Raw genomic sequence first — 23,099 nt, forward strand, 5'->3', positions numbered from 1 at the left:
AAAAAAAATTTTAACATAAAATAAAAAAAAAAAAAAAAAAAAAAAAAAAAAAAAAAAATCAGTAAAACATCAAAACTCTGTTCCGTGTTGATTTATGCCGGGCGTCTCTTCAAACTATTGACGTAGGTTTTTTTTTTTTTAAGAGGTTTGACAGAGGGAACTGTAACTGCTATGGTCTTATCGTCCCGAAATCGAAGAGAGAAGGAAGACAGGATAGGAGAAAGCCAGCCGTTCCGAGAACGAACATTATCCCATCAGGACAAAATCCGCCCCGGGCGGGAATCGAACCCGCGGCCTAGCGCTTTTGTAATGGAAAGCAAACACATTTTCGGAAATTGATCTCGGGTCCTTTATAGGATTCAAAACTTTCCAAATTCGTAGAATTTTGCTGACTATTTTCAAAGGATTACCTACCTGAGTCCACCATGGATTTGGTTAGTGCAATGGTTTCCTCGTTGGTTAAACCGTTGATAAACATCGCCATCAGCATAGCACCTAGAACAAAGAGATGTTACATATGTCAGCCAGATATTTCAAAACAATTACCTGTGTATAGGTACATACATATACTATAATTTACCTAAATATTACCTATACTCAGCACATTACGTCAGACGTTCCGGCATTCCTTAAGAAAACCAGCGGCGGGGCGGATGGCACGTTTAATGCATCAGCTCCCAGTGGATCACTGATGTTAAGCAACGTGGCACGTGGTTGGTATCTGGTTGGGTGAGGTATCCGCTTGGGTGACCATCTTGGGAATCGCGTTTGCAAGCTTTTCCCTACTCAGGCTGAATGAGATAGGTACAATCTCTAGTTGAATTTTCTGTTAACTAACAATATAGGGAAATGCTAGATACTCTGTTAACCAATAGGTAAGTACGCTCGAAAACCGTTCAGGTGTAGTCTCCGAGCGTTCTTAGAACTCGAGATTGTAGAGGAGCTTACCTATTTGCGAGTCCTCTGCTGTTCCAGTAACAGTTAAGTTGACAAACTTGGCAATCTCTCCTGGTGATAACTCATTGCCACTTCGCTTCTTCCGTAACAACTCTATGATTCCGGACATGATGAGTGTTTCCAACTGTTTCACTCAATTGTTTCGCTGCTGTATCGCTGTATCTATGGTTGTGGTGACGATCTGTCTCACTGAAAAGTTTCACTAAAGTTGTTCAAGAGAACTGTTTCACTTTGATTGATTTTCGGTTCTTAGAACTCGAGATTGTAGAGGAGCTTACCTATTTGCGAGTCCTCTGCTGTTCCAGTAACAGTTAAGTTGACAAACTTGGCAATATCTTCTGAGGATAGCTCATTGCCACTTCGCTTCTTCCGTAATAACTCTATGATTCCAGACATGATAAGTGTTTCCAATTGTTTCACTCAATTGTTTTGCTGCTGTATCGCTGTAGATATCTATGGTTGTGGTGACGATCTGTCTCACTGAAAAGTTTCACTAAAGTTGTTCAACAGAACTGTTTCACTTTTAATTGATTTTCCCCTGATATTGTTCAAGAGAAGTGTTCTCCAACTCTTCTACTAAAATTGTTCCACTGAAGTGTTTTTTGGTGATCTGTTTCACTGCCACTATACGTGTCGGGTTGATTCTGAAATCAAAAGATCGTTCTTTATTGCCTGTATTATATTGAGAATAAAATTCCATGTATTGGCTGGGATTGAACCTATGCCCTCCTGATTAGTCACTGCCACTATACGTGTCGGGTTGATTCTGAAATCAAAAGATCGTTCTTTATTGCCTGTATTATATTGAGAATAAAATTCCATGTACCTATTGGCTGGGATTGAACCTATGCCCTCCTGATTACCAGGGGAACGTCTTGACGACTATACAATCGAGGTAGGAGATAATGTTATTAGATCCGTTGTATTCGTTAGGTGGGTACCTATTTACATAGGTACATTTTTAAATAACTGCTATAGCTGTAAACCCGGACATGAAAAAATTGATGAACTTGCTAGGTTGGATGTATGGCATACCACATGCCATAGATACCTAAAGGTAGATTTCATGCCATGTGCCTATGCCATGCAATGAATTCCATGCCATGTGCCTATGCCATGGAATTTCAATCCTGAAAGCTACTACATTACGAGTATTTACTTAATTATGCATTTTCAAACCGGTCAAATCGGTATAAGTAGATATATCTGATGATGTTTTTTCCTTCTTTCTTTATTGACTTTGTTGTTAGGTGGGTACCTATTTACATAGGTACATTTTTAAATAACTGCTATAGCTGTAAACCCGGACATGAAAAAATTGATGAACTTGCTATAGGTTGGATGTATGGCATACCACATGCCATAGAGATACCTAAAGGTAGATTTCATGCCATGTGCCTATGCCATGCAATGAGTTCCATGCCATGTGCCTATATGCCTATGCGATGGAATATTTCAATCCTAAAAGTTACTACATTACGAGTATTTACTTAATTATGCATTTTCAAACCGGTCGAATCGGTATAAGTAGATATATCTGATGATGTTTTTTCCTTCTTTCTTTATTGACTTTGTATATTTATTTTATTCATTTTAAAAACAAAAACCGGTTCTATACATATACCTATAAATGTTGTTTTTTACTTTTTCCGCTGAGTTTTTATTTTTATTTATTATTATTTTTTATTTAGAAATGACGCGGTCCTGCTGATGTTAGTTCTATTCCTTTTTTAGAACTGATTCTATTAGGCGATTTCTACAATCGGTATACCTACTGGAGAATTGGAGATATTCATGATGGCTAGCCTAGTTAGCTTGGAGCGTAGCGCGTCTGCCTTGTAAGCGCTAAGTCGCGGATTCGATTCCCGCCCGGGGCGGAATTTATCCTTCAAGAATAATATGTTCGCTCTCGGAACGGCTGGTTGGTATACCTACTGGAGAATTGGAGATATTCATGATGGCTAGCCTAGTTAGCTTGGAGCGTAGCGCGTCTGCCTTGTAAGCGCTAAGTCACGGATTCGATTCCCGCCCGGGGCGGAATTTATCCTTCAAGAATAATATGTTCTCCTATCCTGTTTTCAACTTCGCTTTCGGGACGATAATGCCTTAGCAGTTACAGCTCCCTCTATCAAATCTCTCTAAAAAATAAAATAAAAAAAAAAGACCGTACCTACTATGTAATAATGACTGGTATGGGGCATGACCAGAACTATCAACTATAGTACCTACCTACAATTCTGATTTTGGAGGACCTACCAGAAGCACGATAATATGCTGCATACGAAATTTTCAAAGAACGTACCATCAGGTACCTAATTATAAGTAGATACTTACATACCTACATATACCTACGATTAAAAGCAACCTCAGTGGTGCAGTTGTTAACGCGTTGGACTTTGGATCTGGATGTTGGTGGTTCGAGTCCAAGTGTCCAAGTCATGTCATGAAATTTATCTAGGTGAAATAATCGGAGAACGATGTTTGTGTGACAAGAATTTAAATATGCTTAATACAATTAAAATTCCTTTCTTTTTATACCTACGAGTAAGTAGGTACATATTTGGAAACAAAGAAGTCTTGAAATAAATTTTTACTTACCGACTCGAAATTGGCCTGAAACTTCTTCTGGTTTAGAAAGACCTGTTTCTACTGGCACTTCTGAACACCGACTGAACCAATGAGCCATACATATCTACCTATACCTACCATGATGTTTTTTTTAAGAGGTTTGACAGAGGGAACTGTAACTGCTATGGTTTTATCGTCCCGAAATCGAAGAGAGAAGGAAGGAATTCGAACCCGCGGCTAGCGCTTACAAGGCAGACGCACTACCAACTAAGCTAACTAGGCTGGCAAAGTAGATTCATTAAATATAAAGAAAAACATGAAACAGCATTTTCTTACATTTGCAAACTCCTGTACTAATATTTATAAAATTAAGTTTAAATAAATAAAAATATATATACTATACTATACTATACTATACTCGTATAATGAAAAACATGAAACAGCATTTCGAAATGGATTGTTTTCTTTCTATTAAATTCTTTTTCCTCCGCTCCTTCTTCTTCTTTCTTTGGACGAAAAAGGAAAAAAAATCGACCTAGCTCTCTCAGACAGTCTGAAAGATCTAGGTTGGAAGATTTATTCCGCCACACAAGTTCCGGGTCTGTCAGACAATCTGACCGTGAGAGTGGCAAGCATAATATCTGACGGCTATATGCCAGCACACGCTTACACACAAGATCATCCTAACCAAGTAAACATCCCAAGTATCCTTCTCTTATTTCAACAACATAAATCCAGCTCTGAATTTTCGACCTTTTACAGTTATTTTTTCGGAGTTTTGACCTCAGATTTGGATTTTACCCAACTTTTTACATAGGAATCGACCATTTGTTTATAATTTTTACCCATTTGCAACTGCTCCATTACTAAGGTCTTATCTTTCCAAAATCAAAGAGAGAAGGAGGACTCCGAGCTAACTAGGCTGGGAAATTCAACTTTAAATAATAGAAAGTAAAAATCAAAAGTTCCGTTAGCCAACTTTGTTAGCTTGAAGGGTAGAAAGTGTTTTATGTTAATTCTGTTTTATGTAAATTTATACTTCTTCGCTCGTGATTTAATTATGCTGCAACCTAATTTATTATTTTCCTTGCTGTTAATCTTTTTCTCGTGATATCAGCGTATAATCGTTAGCAACACAAGTGCTCGCAAAGATAGCAATGAAATAAATTAGGTGAGATATCTATTCCGCTTTTCGCTAAGCAGACCTTGAGCAGCTGGGGCTTATAGCGATACCTACCTACAATCAGTCGGGAAAACCAGACTAAAAAAGGGTCTCTCTCTGCTTTTAAAGACCAAGCCCAAGTCCTCACGATGGTTGACTGCGTTTCAGGACGGGCCAGCCAATTTAACATGGCATAGCTAGAGACCATCACCCCGGTGTATAGCAGATACAAAAAGACATCTTTTCTTTATTCTGCTATCGCCATTCGGCGAAAGCTAAAGGCGCTACTACAACAACAACAACAACAACAACAACAACAACAACAACAACAACAACAAAAAAGAGCTCAAAACAGGTGGCAAGCTCTGAGGTTAATTGGCTAGAGACCAATTAAACATGGCTAGAGACCATCACCCCGGTGTATGGCAGAAAAAAAGTTATCTTTTCTTTATTCTGCCATCACCATTCGGCTACGCTGAAGCTGCTGGAGCAACAATATCTGTAAAAGCATTAGAAGTTACAGAATACCAGGCGATAAAGTAATAGCAACATAATGACAACAGGTGATAAGTTCTTAATGTCACCTACTCTCATACCTATCTATCTATTGAAGTATTAGGGAGCATAATGACTTGTGCAAAAGCAACAGCATTCAGGTTTCGCCGTGTGTCGTGTAATGAGTTTTAAATCTCTCTGAGAGAACATCAGGGAAAATGTGAGGGGTTTCCAAATGTTGACTAACGAGCTCCATATTATACCTGATAATTCTGATGAGTTGATGACTATGAAAGGCATGATCTTTTTTTTTTTTTCGTTTTAAAAAATTACTGATAACGCAGCTTAAAATTAACAACCCTAGAGTTTGCGAAACGCGATCTTAACGTTGAAATATCCTTAGTTTTAGAACCCCTGGGTGTAAATATTCCAAATGTTTGCTAATAATAACATTTTGTTTTAATCTTTCTCTTCTCCTCCTTCTCCTATTTTTTTTCCTTTTAGCACTCCTTCTCCTCCTTCTTTTACTTCGTTCTTCAATCTATGAGTATATTGCCCCTTCTCCTTAGTTTTCTCTCCTCTTGTCTCTTCTCTTCCCCCTCCTTATTGTTTCCTTTTGCTTCTCCTCTTCTTCCATTGCCTTTTCTCATTATTCTCCTTCGTTCACTTTTCGTATTTCCTCCTTTTCTCCTCGTCTTACACCTTTCTTTTCTCCTTAAGAATAGATATCACATTCTTCAGTCGTCCAAAATCCCCATCTCCCTTCCTCTTACCTCTCCTTCTCTCCCTCTCTCTCTCTATTTATCTTTCTCTCTCTCTCTATTTATCTTTCTCTCTCTCTCTCTCTATTTATCTTTCTCTCTCTCTCTCTCTCTTTCTCTTACCTGGTATGCTCTCCAGTTTATCCAGCGTCCCTCCAGAGAAGTCCAGCCCTCTCCCGGATACCATTGGAACTTTGAGACCACAGGCTGCCAGGGCCGGCACCAGAGGAATGGACACCTTGTCCCCTACACCTCCTGTACTATGCTTGTCAACCACTATGCCTTCCGGACCCCATGACAGAGTCTCCCCTGGAAAAGGCAAAACAAGTATAAGTTGTGCTTTATTTCGACTATCTGCTTATAACTTAGATTGTATCACGGAATACAAAGCCATAAGAAAAAAAAATGCAATACTTTCTACGTAGGGTAAGTGTACCATTTATTCGCCCACCTAAAAAACATACCATTTATGGGCCCACCTGTTTGTCAAGAAAAACCCTTAGGTGCGCGAATAAATGGAACACTTACCCTAATTACTTTTGTAATGGAAAGCAAACACATTTTCGGAAATTGATCTTGGGTCCTTTAGGATTCAAAACTTTCCAAATTCTTAGAATTTTGCTGACTATTTTCAAAGGATTACCTACCTGAGTCCACCATGGATTTGGTTAGTGCAATGGTTTCCTCGTTGGTTAAACCGTTGATGAACATCGCCATCAGCATAGCACCTAGAACAAAGAGATGTTACATATATGTCAGCCAGGTATTTCAAAACAATAAAAGCTTCAAGTCAGAGAGGGATTAGGTACCTGTGTATAAGGTACATATACTATAATTTACCTAAATATTACCTATATATTACCTACACTCAGCACATTACGTCAGACGTTCCGGCATTCCTTAAGGAAACCAGCGGCGGGGCGGATGGCACGTTTAATGCATCAGCTCCCAGTGGATCACTGATGTTAAGCAACGTGGCACGTTGTTGGTATCTGATTGGGTGACCATCTTGGGAATCGCGAGCAATCTATATACAATACAATCTATAGCAATATATACAATCTTATGTTGAATTGTCTGTTAACTAACAAGATATAGGGAAATGCTAGACACTCTGTTAACTGTTAAGTCGATTCCCGCCCGGGGCGGATTTTATCCTGATGGGATAATGTTCGTTCTCGGAACGGCTGGCTTTCTCCTATCCTGTCTTCGTTCTCGCTTCGATTTCGGGACGATAAGACCATAGCAGTTACAGTTCCCTCTGTCAAACCTCTTAAATAAAAAAAACCTCTTTTCGGAGATTTCGGAGAAAAAAATGCAACCACATTATTTACAGAGTTCGGCCATTTTCCCATTTTATCGACCAAAATCCTAAAGAGTCATGGTCCTTGGGACATCCCAACCTTTCTCTCCTCCCCCTCCTTTCTAAATTATCCTCCGTCCCATCAGTATTTCACCCACCCTCCCTCTCCTATCTCATCCTTCCCTCTCTCCTCTCCCCCCCCCTCTCCCCTACTCCTTCTCCTTCCTATTTCCTCCCTCCTCCTCGGCCTTCGCTTGGGGGAAAAAAAGAAATTTAAAATATCCATTGTCAAAAAATTTGGAATTGCGAACTGAAAATTTTTGAAAGGGAAATTTTGCCCTTCCCTTCTCTCTCTATCTTGCTCTCTCTCTCTTTTTCTCCCTTATTCTCTTCGTCTCTCTCTCTCTCTCTCTCTCTCTTTCTCCCTTATTCTCTTCGTCTCTCTCCCTCTTTCTCTCTCTCTCCCTTGTTCTTTTTTTTTCGTTCTTGTCTGTCAGTAACATACACGAAAATAACATTAAATTATATTTTTTTATTTAATAAAAGGACAAGGAAAAACCTTTTGATCTTGTACCTTCCCCTTGCTTGTCCGAGACCTAAACGCGGATCTTATTATTCTATTAATAATAATAGCTATTAGAATCTTATTGTTGTTACCTACATAATGAGATTTCTGGGGATCTTTTTCAGACAGTTTGTGTTTCAAAATCCATTCATTCTCAGTTTTTTTTTTTTTTTTTTAGAAAATTTTTTAAAGAAGCCATTTTCAAATTAATTTCATTTTATTTTTTTTTTTTTTTTTTTTTAGACAATTTGTTAAAGAAGTCCATTTCGAATACATTACCTACCTACTTTCTTTAATATAGGAAAAGGAATGTGAAAAGAGCACAACTAGGGTCAACTACAATAAAATCTACCTCAATTCAAAATACATTTGATGGCATTCCGGAACTTTTTGTTTTCTAAAAGTCCTGAAACAAAAAGACTAAAATGTTTTTTCAGTTTTTTTTTTTTTTTTTTTTTTTTGACAATTTGTTAAAGAAGTCCATTTCGAATAGGTACATGTACATTACCTATACTTTCTTTAATATTAGGAAAAGGAATGTAAAAATAACACAACTAGGGTCAACTTCTTCCTGTACAATAAAATCTACCTCAATTCAAAATACATTTAATGGTATTCCGGAACTTTTTTTTTTCCTGAAAGTCCTGAAACAAAAAGACTATAATAGGCGCCGTAATAGGTTCACCACAGGCTTTTAATGCATCCGCTTTTCTTTAATTCGAAAATACCTTAAAAGTTCTCCCTTTGCCCTTTAGTTTGTACACTAGGGAGCGAAAAATTCGGGCTATTTTACATTTCCATTTTTTTTTTTATTCCCAAAATATTTTATCAATTTTTTTGGTAGGTTGCAGGCCCGTATCTAGGCTTTTATGGAGGCGAGGGGGGTAGACGTCGACCTACGATAAAGGAGCAAAAGTAAAGCCCGAGGTGGGCCCCCGCCCCCCCCCCCCCCCTCTCATATATCCAAAGCCCTTAGCATTTACACCCCCCCTTACAAAAACCCCCAAAAAAAAAAAAAAAAAAAAAAAGACCGTACCTACTATGAACAACATAACATAATAATAATAATGACTGGTATGGGGCATGACCAGAACTATAGTACCTACAATTCTGATTTTGGAGGACCTACCAGAAGCACGATAATATGCTGCATACGAAATTTTCAAAGAACGTACCATCAGGTACCTAATTATAAGTAGATACCTACATACCTACATATACCTACGATTAAAACCAATCTCAGTGGTGCAGTTGTTAACGCGTTGGACTTTGGATCTGGATGTTGGTGGTTCGAGTCCAAGTCATGTCATGAAATTTATCTAGGTGAAATAATCGGGGAACGATGTTTGTGTGACAATGCTTAATACAATTAAAATGTTTACAGTTATTTTTTCGGAGTTTTGACCTCAGATTTGGATTTTTCCCAACTTTTTACATAGGAATCGACCATTTATTTATAATTATTTTTACCCATTTGCAACTCCTCCATTAGTAGAAATCAGCTTCCAATTAGACTTTTACCTCTTTCCACCCCGTCCTGTTATTTGAAAAGAATTTTATCATTGAAGTTGATAACATTCAAAAGGGGAAATATTCAAAGCGGTTGTTGTTGTAAAGTAGATTCATTAAATATAATGAAAAACATGAAACAACATTTCGAAATGGATTGTTTTCTTTCTATTAAATTCTTTTTCCTTTTCTCCTTCTTCTTCTTCTTTCTTTGGACGAAAAAGGAAAAATTTCGACCTAGCTCTCTCAGGCAGTCTGAAAGACCTGAGTTGGAAGATTTTTTCCGCCACACAAGTTCCGGGTCTGTCAGACAGTCTGACCGTGAGAGTGGCAAGCATAATATCTGACGGCTATATAAAAAAAAAAAAAAAGACCGTACCTACTATGAACAACATAACATAATAATAATAATAATAATGACTGGTATGGGGCATGACCAGAACTATAGTACCTTAGTACCTACAATTCTGATTTTGGAGGACCTACCAGAAGCCCGATAGGTAATATGCTGCATACGAAATTTTCAAAGAACGTACCATCAGGTAGGTACCTAATTATAAGTAGATACCTACATAAATATACCTACGATTAAAACCAACCTCAGTGGTGCAGTTCTTAACGCGTTGGACTTTAGATCTGGAGGTTGGTGGTTCGAGTCCAAGTGTCCAAGTCATGTCATGAAATTTATCTAGGTGAAATAATCGGGGAACGATGTTTGTGTGACAAGCATTTAAATATGCTTAATACAATTAAAATTCACGCTTACACACAAGATCATCCTAACCAAGTAAACATCCCAAGTATCCTTCTCTTATTTCAACAACATAAATCCAGCTCTCTATCTCTCGCATGTAAAGTGTTTTATGTTAATTCTGTTTTATGTAAATTTATACTTCTTCGCTCGTGATTTAATTATGCTGCAACCTAATTTATTATTTTCCTCGCTGTTAATCTTTTTCTCGTGATATCAGCGTATAATCGTTAGCAACACAAGTGCTTGCAAAGATAGCAATGAAATAAATTAGGTGAGATATCTACTCCGCGCTTTTCGCCAAGCGGACCTTGAGCAGCTGGGGCTTATAGTAATACCTACCTACAATCAGTCGGCAAAACCTGACTAAAAAAGAGCTCAAAACAGGTGGTAAGTTCTGAGGTTAAGCACTTATCTATACCGAACTATAATATCTGTTAAAAGATGGTTGACTGCGGTTCAGGACGAGCCAATTAAACATGGCTAGAGACCATCATCCCGGTGTATGGCAGAAAAAAAGTTATCTTTTCTTTATTCTGCCATCACCATTCGGCTACGCTGAAGCTGCTGGAACAACAATATCTGTAAAAGCATTAGAAGTTACAGAACACCAGGCGATAAAGTTACAGCAACATATAATGACAACAGGTGATAAGTTCTTAATGTCACCTACTCATACCTATCTATCTATTGAAGCATTAGGGAGCATAATGACTTGTGCAAAAGCAACAGCATTCAGATTTTGCCATGTGTCGTGTGATGAGTTTTAAATCTCTCTGAGAGAACATCAGGGAAAATGTCAGGGGTTTCCAAATATTGACTAACGAGCTCCAAATTATACCTGATAGGTCTGTTGAGTTGATGACACTATTAAAGGCAGAATTTTTATCTGCTTTTCTTGTGCTTTTTTTCGTTTTAAAAGATTACTGATAACGCAGCTTAAAATTAACAACCCTAGAGTTTGCGAAACGCGATCTTAACGTTGAAATATCCTTACTCGAAATTGGCCTGAAACTTCTTCTGGTTTAGAAAGACCTGTTTCTACTGGCACTTCTGAACACTGACTGAACCAATGAGCCATACCTATCTACCTATACCATGATGATAAATATAAACAAAATACAGGTGTTTAAAATATACAGCCTGACCAGAAATGAACGTAGCAAATTGAAAAGAATGATTTACTGGGATGAAAATAGAATGATAGGTACTTTTTCCTGTGAATTGTACAAAGAAGATCCAATAAGATAACGTTTCAATAGGTATTTATTTATTGAAAAAAAAAGGTTCCCAGCTGAAAAAAAAAAAAATGGTCTTTTTAGGGGACAAGTAAATTATGCCGTTCCCAAGCCCGGGGGTCCCTATAGCTCAAATTGAGAAGGTTTGAGGGCCCCTATTCTAAAATGAAAAAAAAGTCTCAACACAATAAATCACTCCTTTAGGCTTGGTGCGTTAACTTCTGGACACCCTGTTTATTTATAAATCCATCTTTAGCTTAGGATAGGACTATAGGTACTCATACATAAATAAACTTCTGGCTACCTGTGGATTATTTTTTAAATCTTATAGGTAGCTATCGAGAATAAAATGCGTAGGATTGTAGGAACAAGAACATTCTTAAACCAAGTGCAACAAAGTTTTGTTTCAGTCTCGCTGTGAAGAGATCCAACTTTAAAGAGGTTGGAGAGAGAGAGAGAGAGAGAGAGAGAGAGAGAGAGAGAGAGAACTTTAATAGATCAGTTGCGCTTACTTGGGTGATGTTTTAAAGTCATAGAGCAGGAAAAATAAGGACCAACGGAATTTTTCTTTTTCTTCTACGACTTCTAAATCCCGAGATAAATCGATGAAAAAAATCCTTACCGGATCGTGAACTTTGACGTCACGGCATATGCTCCCGTAGGAGGAGAAGAAGGCGAAGAAAAAGATAGCGAAGGAGGAGGCAATGAGGGAAGAAGATGAAAAAAGGAAATGGAAGAGATAGAGGAGAGGGAAGCGGAGGAGCAGGAAAAGAAGGAGGAGATGAAGGTGAAGAAGAAGAGGAGCAGGAGAAGAAGGAGGAGAAAATGTGGGAAGAAGAAAAAAAGGAGATGGAAGAGTAGAAAAAGAGAGAGAGGGTGAAAAAGAGAGGTGAATATTCTAGGAGTAGAAAAAGAAAGAGAAATGGAGGAGGAGGAGGAGGGAGAGAAAGGAGTAGGCATAATGAAGGGAGGGATCCTAGGGAGGTGATAGTAATGGTATTAGGGGAGTAGGTATAACAGATGATAGGTAGTAGGTAGATGGAAAGTGGGAGAGGGAAGCAGGGAGTAGCGGTAGGTACTAGGTAGCGGTACTTAGGTATAATAAGTAATATGTGTGGGGGTAGATAATCTGCTCTGGTATTAATAGGGATATTAATATGCAAATTGTTAATACCATGTGCTGTGTCCGCCTCACTAGTTCTCATTTCTCAGAGCTGCGTGTGTATTCGTATTAACAGCATTACGCTACTTAATATACAGGGTGTTTAATAAAACTGTTCCAATTGGGTAAAAATCATCTCCGGATCTGGAAGTCGTAGAAGAAAAATTCCCAAAGGAAAAAATCCTAGTTCTTAATAATTTTTTTATGCTCTTTGTCTTCGAAACCTCACTTAAGTAAGCGCAACTGGTCTATCCTATTGCATAATTAGGGGTCTATTATACAGGGTGGCCAAGTTGGACAGACCAATATTTAACGTATAAAAAAATACACGTTTGTAGAGGGAAAAAATCTCTACAAATAGGGGTCCGCAAATGATCCATGGGCAACTGAAAGCTCTAGGTCACGAGTTTGAATTACGCCCGGGGCGAACTTTTATCACAGGCTCGTTCTAGGAACCGCTGACTTTCTCCTATCCTGGTCATCCGATGAAATGTAAGCGCAAAGAGCGAGTTAACTTTCATACAACTCTATGGAAAGCCTAGGTGCTTTCCATTTTCCAACCATCATTCCTCTCTTTGAGACACACAATATCTCTTGCGTTCCTTACGTAATTCCGTTTAGATTAGAATATATTCCATAGGGTGCAATAGATTGCATTAGATTGAAATAATTATATTACATGACGTAAAGCAGTTTTACAATCCGGAATGCACAAAACAACCACGTGAGTGATATAAAAATGTGATAGGTCTGTACATTAAAAATGTCTGATATACATATTTGAAATGTGCCATATATTTAAAATGTCTGAATATAATATTAAAATGTAAATGGCATAGTCTGAATTCCTACCTTCCCACAGGTACCTCCTGTAGGTATGTATACTATACAGGGTGTAACAAACAAATGTTTAACGTTCTGAGATCAGCAACTCAGAATACCTTGATCCAATTTGTACAGGCGGTAATCCATTAGAAAAAAGTAAAAAGTAGCTACTTCATTAAATGCTCACAATGAGGTGTTGTTTTGAGAGTGATATGAGTGTTTTCCTGATGAACTATTGAGTTTAACCTTGTTTCTTCACAGAAGCCTCAGCAGAAAAGTATACGAACAGAACAGGGAAGAACCAACCAACCAACCAACCAACCAAACAGACAGACAGGCAAATAAACAAACAAACAAACAAACAAACAAAAAAGCAGATTTATCTTTTAGGTCGCGTCATAAAATAGAAAGTACGAGTATGTATTAAGTATGTAGTTAGGTAGGTACTCGTAGATGGTACAGATATGAGTTAGTTAGTTCGTTGGTAATTATTGGTTTTATTGTCATCTCCACCATGAAAGTTTCATCAAGGAGAAAAAATAGTTGAAGAAGAAAGAGGAGGAGGAGGAGGAGGAGGAGGTGGTGGAGTAGGAGGAGGAGGAGGAAGAGGAGGAGAAGAATAAGAAGAGGCCATCTATTTTTCCTTACCTTTTACCTCCTCATTCCTCTTTGACAGAATGATTGATCACCTGCATTGGTAACCTCGGTTCTTCGTCTTTTGAAATTTTCTTCTGCCATCAGTTCGAATCGAACCCGGACCTTCCCATTCGGTCGCCAACTTCTTGCAATCAACCGCGACCAGCCTCTCATAGAGCGCAGATTCCAGGAATCTGTCGGCCGTCGCGTTCCACCAGGTGGGCCCCCCCCCCCCCCCCCTATACATATACAGCCCTGGTTGTTTGGTAGGTAGCACTTGAAAGAGCATGTTGTTGCCTTTGACGTCTCTGGTTTTCTAGTTGGGAAAGATGGACTCTATTTTCAATGGAAATAATAGCACTTTTTTTTTTTTCAAGATGAGTGTTTCACCGCCGTTTTTATTTCGTAGCAATGAAACAACTGTTACATTAGACGCATGTGGCCTGTGTCGTATTCGGGTATTTTTAGTGGAAATACCCTACAAGAAGGCATTGTTATTGTCAAAATAGCTCCAAAGTCGTCAATCATTTCCGAATTCTAATCCACCAAAAACCATTTTTTTGGCTTTATGGTTTTCTGAACAAAATTTGCACCACCACTTTCGTGTTCCTGATAAAAAAAGACCTTTAATTTGATATATAAGTCGACCAGGTTTGGATAAGTCCTTCTATGGGAACAGACAGACAGAGTGACAGACAGACAGACGACACCGAAGCGAATACAATAGCCCGTCCACTATACCTTTTGTTATTACTATCGTAATAATAAAGGAAGGACGGGCTGAAAAGGAAAGGAGGAAGAAGAAGGAGAAGGAAAAAAAGGAAAGAGAGAGAGAAAAAAAAACACGTAATTTCAAAAAGAAACCCACGTAGCCACGTAATTTGAATATTCATTTCTCCACCTCTCTTTGATCTTTTCTAGCCTGTTTTTGATTTCCTTATTCGTTTTATTCTCTTTCCACCTTTCTTTCTCTCTCCTTCCCTTCAACTGCTTTCTCTTTCTATTTATTTCTCCCTGAAAATAGCCTCTCTTTCTCTCTCTCTCCAAGTGTTGTGTATATCCTTGAAAGTTCTAACTTTTTAATAATGTAAATTGTCTCACCAATGTATCCGGTAGTTTTGGCGGCCGTTTCCGACACATTCTTGGTGACTTTGACTGTCTTCTGTAGTTTGGACGGCAGTTCTGTCGGCTCCTTATTGGCGGAAATCTTGTCTATCACCCTTGGCGTACCGTAGTTCAAACATTGCTCCACTTTCTCTGCGCCCTTAATGAGGGCGTTGGAAATGTAGTTACCACCTGAGGAAAAGGTCAAGATAAGGAGTTAAATTAGATGATATTATTATATACGATTTCATAGTCCAGAGCTATAGCATTTATTAACAAGAAATTAACAAAGTAGACACAAAAATTTGGTGCAAAATAAGTTAGATAATAAAGAACCACAAGAACTTTAGCCGTCGAAAAAAAGTCCAAATTTTTGTTCAAGACCAAGAACAAGTATGAAAAGTCAGCCGTAGAAAAAGGTTCCTTTGTCAAATTATACAGCAACTTTTATACATAACAGATATGTATGTCCAATTATAATCAACCCAATGTGCAGCTACTTTTGAGGCCTTCCATTGGTCAAAGGGGAATAAGCTAATAAGGCTCTTGAAAGTCTTGAATGGAAGTCAACTACTAAGCGAGATTAACGCTGGAGGCGTTCTCTATTATGTAACCCTTTGAGTGGTCTTAGAGCTTTACTATGTGTTAAATGCTCAAATAAATGAGGGGAAAAAATCAAAGCCTCAGCTGGGATCAAACCCGCTACCTCCCGTGTACCAAGTCGTAGCAACTGATAGATTCTGACGTGACTTTGTGAAGATTCATCCTGAAAAGAACTGTGAAGAATACTTAAACGTCTTGACCCCGCCGGGAATCGAACCCGGGTCTCCCGCGTGCAAGGCGAGCGCAGTGACCACCTCGCCATGGGAGCTGACTTATACGTAACAATATGTATGTCCCATTATAATCAACCCAATGTGCAGGTACTTTTGAGGCCTTCCATTGGTCAAAGGGGAATAAGCTAATAAGGCTCTTGAAAGTCTTGAATGGAAGTCAACTACTAAGCGAGATTAACACTGGAGGCGTTCTCTAATATGTAACCCTTTGAGTGGTCTTACGTTACCTGGTGGTGTAGTGGTCAAGGCGCTCGCCTGGTAAACAGGAGGGCGTGGGTTCAATCCCAGCCGAGGTATGGAATTTTATCTGTTAGTCCCTTAGCCAGATTAAACAGGTCTACACTCTCTGTTCAAATTCCCCCAGCCAGACTAAGCCTCGGTGGTTTGGTCAAGGCGCTCGCCTGGTAAACAGGAGGGCGTGGGTTCAATCCCAGCCGAGGTATGGAATTTTATCCTCAATACCTGGTAAACAGGAGGGCGTGGGTTCAATCCCAGCCGAGGTATGGAATTTTATCCTCGTAGTGGTCAAGGCGCTCGCCTGGTAAACAGGAGGGCGTGGGTTCAATCCCAGCCGAGGTATGGAATTTTATCCTCACTAACATTTGAGAATTTGACCACAATAATAGTAGTAGCCTACTGCTGGAGTAAAGGGACTTATCAGTCCTATGCGAGCAGTATCAATAAGCACTATTATTATTATATAGGTAGGTACCTACAAGGTCAAGGCGCTCGCCTGGTAAACAGGAGGGCGTGGGTTCAATCCCAGCCGAGGTATGGAATTTTATCCTCATATAATTTGAGACGCTGGAGTAAAGGGACTTATCAGTCCTATGCGAGCAGTATAAATAAGCACTATTATTATTATAATAATAGTAGTAGCCTACTGCTGGAGTAAAGGGACTTTTCAGTCCTATGCGAGCAGTATAAATAAGCACTATTATTAGTATTATTATTACTTGAGTTCTTCTTTTCAAGTATTAGCAAGTTAAGTCAAAAAGAAAATGGTGAGGAATCTATACCTGATATAATATGCTGTGAGATGGTCTCCGGTAGATCACTAGGAGGCCTAGTACCAGGGTGAGCGCCATATTGAATTTCCACATTGAGAATATCTTCCAAGATGGCGGCCAAGGGTTCAACACAATCTTCTGCTACGATCAAAGCTATGGCTCTTCCTGGGGAAATCACAATAATAAATTGTAAATGTAGTCTCTTTGTGTTATTATGTCACAACGTTGGTCCTAATATCTCAATAATCCTAAAATTAAATGTTTAGTAGATCACTAGGAGGCCTAGTACCAGGGTGAGCGCCATATTGAATTTCCACATTGAGAATATCTTCCAAGATGGCGGCCAAGGGTTCGACACAATCTTCTGCTACGATCAAAGCTATGGCTCTTCCTGGTGAAATCACAATAATAAATATAATACTAAATAACAATAACTAGAAGTGCTACCATTGTGACGGTTACCTGTTTCGGTAGGATGAACCTGTCGGGATTTAACGTCTCACGACGGGGAAAGGTTTTTAGAACGAAGAAACAAACAGGGGTTTGGGAATGGTATTTATTTAATATGTGAAATTTATTGTATTGCTAATGGAGAATAAAATATAAAAATAAATAGATCAATAAAAAGTTAAAGGATAAGAACTCAACTCTTCTTCTTTTCGTTATGCTCATACTATACGACACCGCTCCTAAGGAAAATAGAGAAGACGCCTTGAGAAAAATCTGAAAAGAAAAAAAAATCAATAGCTGTTTTGCTAAAACTCTCCAGCTTACAAAAAGATGAGAGCATATTTTTTGCAAAATGAGCCTGGCAACTTGGCAACATTGCATTCATTCATCAGATTTCGTTATTTTTCCTTGGGTTGTGCCGATATATCGATATCGATATATTTGAGGGGCCGATATATCGATATATCGATTTATCGATATATTTGCAACTCATTTACATCCCTAAAATATATTTTACAAAACTACAAAACACAACCCAAGGAAAAATAACGAAATCTGATGAATGAATGCAATGTTGCCAAGTTGCCAGGCTCATTTTACAAAAAATATGCTCTCATCTTTTTGTAAGCTGGAGAGTTTTAGCAAAACAGCTATTGATTTTTTTTTCTTTTCAGATTTTTCTCAAGGCGTCTTCTCTATTTTCCTTAGGAGCGGTGTCGTATAGTATGAGCATAACGAAAAGAAGAGGAGGTATGAGGATAAATCGTCTCGGATTCCGAAAGAAAAATACGCTTTCAGTTATCGAGGGGGTCCACTAAGCTATTGATTTTTTTTTCTTTTCAGATTTTTCTCAAGGCGTCTTCTCTATTTTCCTTAGGAGCGGTGTCGTATAGTATGAGCATAACGAAAAGAAGAGGAGGTATGAGGATAAATCGTCTCGGATTCCGAAAGAAAAATACGCTTTCAGTTATCGAGGGGGTCCACTATTCAGATTTCAGATTTGACGAAGAATGGTGTTCACCCTGTATACTTGAAAAAGTTATGCTCTGACCGCCAAAACCATATTACAATGCTTTTCAAACGAGAAAAATTCAGAAAATGGAAAATGGCAACATGGGATAAAAACTTTCAAGAGTTTCAAGGCAAATGCAAATGGCAAAAACCGCAACCGTAACGTCCGTAACTGCCGTAAGGCTAAAGGCTACCGACAGACAGACACACAGACAGAAGGACAGACAGACACACACACGGACCAATGGCTAAAACTTTGGATTTAGGCTCTAGGGACCTCAAAACGTGTTTTTTTTTTCACAAAAAACTGACCATCGAAAATGTGACCCGATTACATTACTTCCCTTCCTACAGGATAAGGAAAGTAAAAAAAGGAAAAAATCCCCCCTCTCAAGGGGTAAAAAAAAGAAAAACTAGTATAGCTCCGCTATACTGTAGTAATAGAAAGTAATATCCCTCCCACTTTTCAGTAGGTACAAGACTCCGTCCAAACGAGAAAAATTCAGAAAATGGAAAATGGCAACATGGGATAAAAACTTTCAAGAGTTTCAAGGCAAATGCAGTGTCTTGGCACTAAAAACTGACCATCGAAAATTTGACCCGATTACATTACTTTCCTTCCTATAGGATAAGGAAAGTAAAAAAGGAAAAAATCCCCCCTCCCAAGGGGTAAAAAAAAAAAGAAAAATATCCCTCCCACTTTTCAGTACAAAACTCCGTCCACCCTAGTACAAGAGCCCTTCCAACCCCACCTTACGTTTTTCAGCATAAATTCCCCAACACAACACGAATATGCTTTAAGCGTGATTAATAGAATGAACATTCCTTTTCAGAACTTACCGATGACTAACACTATTAGGTAGTAGGGAGGGAGAGAAACAGGTAGCAGGGAGGGAGAGTGGCAAATGCAAATGGCAAAAACCGCCATGAAAAACCGTAACGTCCGTAACTGCCGTAAGGCTCTAAGGCAGGTACTTTACCTAACTACCTACTAACTATGGGTAGTTGGGTAGCTAGTACCAGCTACCAGTACTACCAGTACCTCTACTGAAAAAAGTACCTAAAAAATTCTTTGAATCTGTGAATGACAATGCAGGGTTATGTCTTTCCTTCTCATTACAAGGTCCTTGCCCCAGAAGGTCCCATTCTGATTGGGACCAAACCCTAACAAGAAAGCTTGATTGCTTTCTTCCATAAACTTAAGAAAGAATTGCTTCAAAGAGTAACGTAAAAAAGATCATTTTTTGTTGTCACTGTTTGGGGGCCAGTATATTAAAGGATATTAGCTTTCTGTAGCTTTCCTTTCTGGCTTTTTGGAAAAGAATTATAAACCCCTAATCTAAACTCCAACTTAAGGGTATTTCAAAACCTCTCTTACATATTTCAAAACTTCTAATTAATTATGTAAGATTTCAAGTAATCTCTCTTACTGTAAATTTCTCTAAAAGAAGCTCTTTAGTCCTAATAATTTTCCTTAGGTATGATTCCAACAGTTGGTTAAGTACTTACTTTAATATCTCTGTTCAATTTGTTGTCACTGTTTGGGGGCCAGTATATTAAAGGATATTAGCTTTCTGTAGCTTTCCTTTCTGGCTTTTTGGAAAAGAATATCTGTTCAATTTTTCCCTACAGGCTTGGATAATGCAAGCAGAACTCCCAGCACCACCAGCTCTGGTACCTACAGTCCTTATCCTGAGCTACCTAAAGTTGCTACTTCACAACCTCAATACCCTGAAGTACCTAAAGCCCTTTATCCTGATGTACCTAAAACTCCTAATTTCCCACTTTATTACCCTGAAGTCCCTAAAACTCCTTTTCAACCAAACCCTGAGGCAGCCAAAGGTTCATCTACTTCCCCAACTCCTTCTAAACCCCGCACCATTTCGCTCTCTGAGTTGGGGAAGGCTTTGGAAAGTGCCAAGCATGAGCTGTCAAACCAGAGTGCTGTTGAAATCTTCACGTGCAATAATGTATCGGTATGCCACGTGTGTCAGGACGGACAGATTGGTACCAGCTTGCAGACAGAGTGCCTGAAAATTTTCCTCACAGAAGGTAAGTAAATGGACTTTATTATTGACTTTTACTACCTTTGGAAGAATGGCCTAATAGTCAATACCTCCTGCATTTGTAACCAACAAACAACCTTAGTAGGTATAACCGTGTACTTAGTACGTTTCTGTCTTGACACACTTGAAAAAAAAAAAAAAAACTACCTACTACATAGGTACTTTCTGTTCTTTGTTGTCCCCTATTCCCATGGGGTCGGCGTTTGTCATCATCCTCTTTAAATACACTGATTTTTTTCCCCTCACAATTAGTTCTGGTGCAAACATTTTATGGTACAAACATGTTTAGTTGAATTAGGAATGGCAAATATGTCATTTCTACCTCAACGCTCACTGTTATATGAAGAAAAATGTTACCCCTTTCAGTTTTCAGTTCAATCAAAAACTTTTGGGTGCCATCTGTTTTTAGGTCTTACAGTTTGGGATCGTCAGCAGAACGGTAGGTAAGCTTCGATCTCTAAAGTCGTGTCCTTTGCTTTTAGAAACCTCAAACAGATACATACTTTCTGTAAGCTTAACCCATTCTTTAAGGCTGTTTGCTCCTACACCTAAGCCTCAGATTGGGGTTTTTGGGTATGGAGTACAATACTTGTAATTTTCACTCATTTCTAACAAAAGCTATCCATTAATTTGTGGATGTTTCTTGCTTACTTATTTCAAAACAATAAAGACATGTGTCTGTCTAATGCCAAAAAACCTTGAAACTCTATTTCGTAATATAGGCCGGGCGGCGCGGGGCTTCGAACTCTTGACGTTCGCGCGCCTCCCGGCACCCTTGATATAAAGTATACCTTCCTACTATTAATTACTACTTGTGTGTTGTCATTTATGTGTGGTTAGCTTACTAACAAATGCAAAGCAACGTCCGTGACCAAGTTGGTATTGCCCTAGGCTAACACGCTGTAGGACCGAGTTCCTGTTCCTGCCTAATCCTAAGCGCTAGGCCGCGGGTTCGATTCCCACCCGGGGCGGATTTTATCCTCAACAGATAATGTTCGTTCTCGGAACGGCTGACTTTCTCCTATCCTGTCTTCCTTCTCTCTTTTCGGATGAAGAGAACGTACAAAACACCCAATTCACCACCTTCCTGTTGTTCCTCAGATATGGATAATCCTCACTACTACATTCAAGTAGGCAACTGGCGCTACCCATTGATCAAGGGTGTGTCTCCCTGTATTAGAACAAGATACGATGCATTCCTGTTTCCCGATGTGGATTCTAATGTTGAAGGTAACTAATTCTCTTCGTAGAAAGGTTCAGGTTCGATTCCCGGTGTGGGAAATGTCTCCCTAAGGTTGGGGTTTACCAAGTCTAATTTATTATCTCGAGCTTGACAATAATCAAGGATTCAGCTATACATACCTGTCAATCCAGGACTGAACTGAATGCAGAAAATAATCCGACGTCTATATGAACATCCTAGGCTGGTGTGACGAACATTCCGAGACAGGAAATAGGTATGTCAAGCCTGGCCAAAGTTAAAATAGGAGCTCTGTGCTCTCTGGTTAGAGTTTTGACTTGTAAAGTCGTTTATTTGAAACCCATTAGATCTTCGAGGCTCTTGCATTCGCCTTCTTCTGGATGAAATCTACAGTTCATTGAACTACTAGTTCTTATTCTCTTACCTAGCACTTCTAGTTATTGTTATTTAGTATTATATTTATTATTGTGACAATAGAGGATATCAAGGCATTTGCAGCAATGCCAGCTTAAGTAGTCTTCTGCAGATTATGACGATGGGTCAGCTCCCTGGTTAGGGGTCACCTGTGCTCGCCTTGCACGCGGGAGACCCGGGTTCGATTCCCGGCGGGGTCAAGAAATTTGTATCATGCAAATGATTGATTCCGTTACTGGCTGTTGCGGGGCCCACTCAGCCTCGTGAGGAAAATGAGTAGCTATAATCCAAAAGTTTTTTTTGAAAATAAGACTCACAGCCGGTGCACCTCGTAACTATACTGGGTGGTATAAAAAAATGGCTCGTTCCCGTTCCTACTTGGGAGTTTCATCCGATTTTTCCTAATGTCCGGTAGCCTGTAATTTAAGTGAGAGTGTTCCCATTACACACGAAACGATTTTTTTTTTCGTGTTCAATAAGTGTTCCCAATAGATCAGTTGCGCTTACTTGTGTGATGTTTCAAAGTCTAAAGCAGGAAAAATGAGGACCAACAGAATTTTTCTTTTTCTTCTACGACTTCTAGATACCGAGATAAATCGATTTAAATAATACCGGTAAATCGTAAAGTTTGACGTCACGGCATATGCTCCCGTAGGCGATGACGTCATAATTCACGACTCCCGCTTCGTTTGTTTGTGCGTAAGCGTTTCTGCGCATTTTGACGTTAAGGCTGACGTCACAACTCTTTGAACTTTTTAATTAGAACGGCAATTAAAATTTTAAAAATTGCCGCCGGGACAGAGGGTTAGAAAAAAAGCCCAACAATCCCACGCTAACCTTGGTTAAGTTACCACTCCAATGCAAAACTGTAGAAACAATATCCTATCTCACCTCGTTCGAGCTCATCTCAGCCCTGTTCATAAACACAGCCTGAGTTTGATCGATTTCAAACTACGGTAGTCAAGCTACCGTAACTATACTGGGTGGTATAAAAAAATGGCTCGTTCCCGTTCCTACTTGGGAGTTTCATCCGATTTTTCCTAATGTCCGGTAGCCTTTAATTTAAGTGAGAGTG

The 23,099-nt window shown here is 39.0% G+C and overlaps 3 protein-coding genes and 1 long non-coding RNA gene across 4 annotated transcripts in view; 1 reads left to right on the plus strand and 3 right to left on the minus strand.

The window, feature by feature from the left end:
• Nucleotides 1–3,640, minus strand: part of LOC103506572 (thymidine phosphorylase-like) — a 24,959-nt gene extending 21,319 nt beyond the window's left edge. Inside the window, exons 1-3 of the mRNA XM_026821518.1 lie at nt 3,556–3,640; nt 1,236–1,601; nt 415–495 (exon numbers count right to left, since the gene is read on the minus strand). Of these exons, the coding sequence (XP_026677319.1) occupies nt 415–495; nt 1,236–1,353 (199 nt within the window). The 5' untranslated portion in view covers nt 1,354–1,601; nt 3,556–3,640. The remainder of the gene's footprint in view (nt 1–414; nt 496–1,235; nt 1,602–3,555) is intronic.
• LOC103506582 (thymidine phosphorylase-like) lies at nt 1,481–7,290 on the minus strand. The gene is made up of 4 exons (XM_026821523.1): nt 7,278–7,290; nt 6,591–6,671; nt 6,051–6,252; nt 1,481–1,601 (listed from the first exon to the last, which is right to left on the minus strand). Exons 1-4 carry the CDS (start codon nt 7,288–7,290, stop codon nt 1,481–1,483), a joined length of 417 nt encoding a protein of 138 aa, XP_026677324.1.
• A 7,763-nt stretch (nt 7,291–15,053) lies between these two features.
• On the minus strand, nt 15,054–17,049 carry LOC113466296. Its single transcript, XR_003390735.1, has 2 exons — nt 16,892–17,049; nt 15,054–15,228 (listed from the first exon to the last, which is right to left on the minus strand). It is a non-coding gene; the product is annotated as an uncharacterized LOC113466296 (long non-coding RNA).
• Nucleotides 17,050–19,269: 2,220 nt separating this feature from the next.
• LOC103506592 lies at nt 19,270–21,647 on the plus strand. Its single transcript, XM_026821530.1, has 4 exons — nt 19,270–19,297; nt 19,976–20,395; nt 20,819–20,848; nt 21,511–21,647. The coding sequence occupies exons 1-4, from the start codon at nt 19,270–19,272 to the stop codon at nt 21,645–21,647; spliced, it is 615 nt and encodes a 204-aa protein (XP_026677331.1).
• The last annotated feature ends 1,452 nt before the right edge of the window (nt 21,648–23,099 follow it).

The sequence above is a fragment of the Diaphorina citri genome, unplaced genomic scaffold (assembly GCF_000475195.1).
Source record: "Diaphorina citri unplaced genomic scaffold, Diaci psyllid genome assembly version 1.1 scaffold12, whole genome shotgun sequence".
In the NCBI taxonomy this organism is placed as follows: Eukaryota; Metazoa; Arthropoda; class Insecta; order Hemiptera; family Psyllidae; genus Diaphorina; species Diaphorina citri.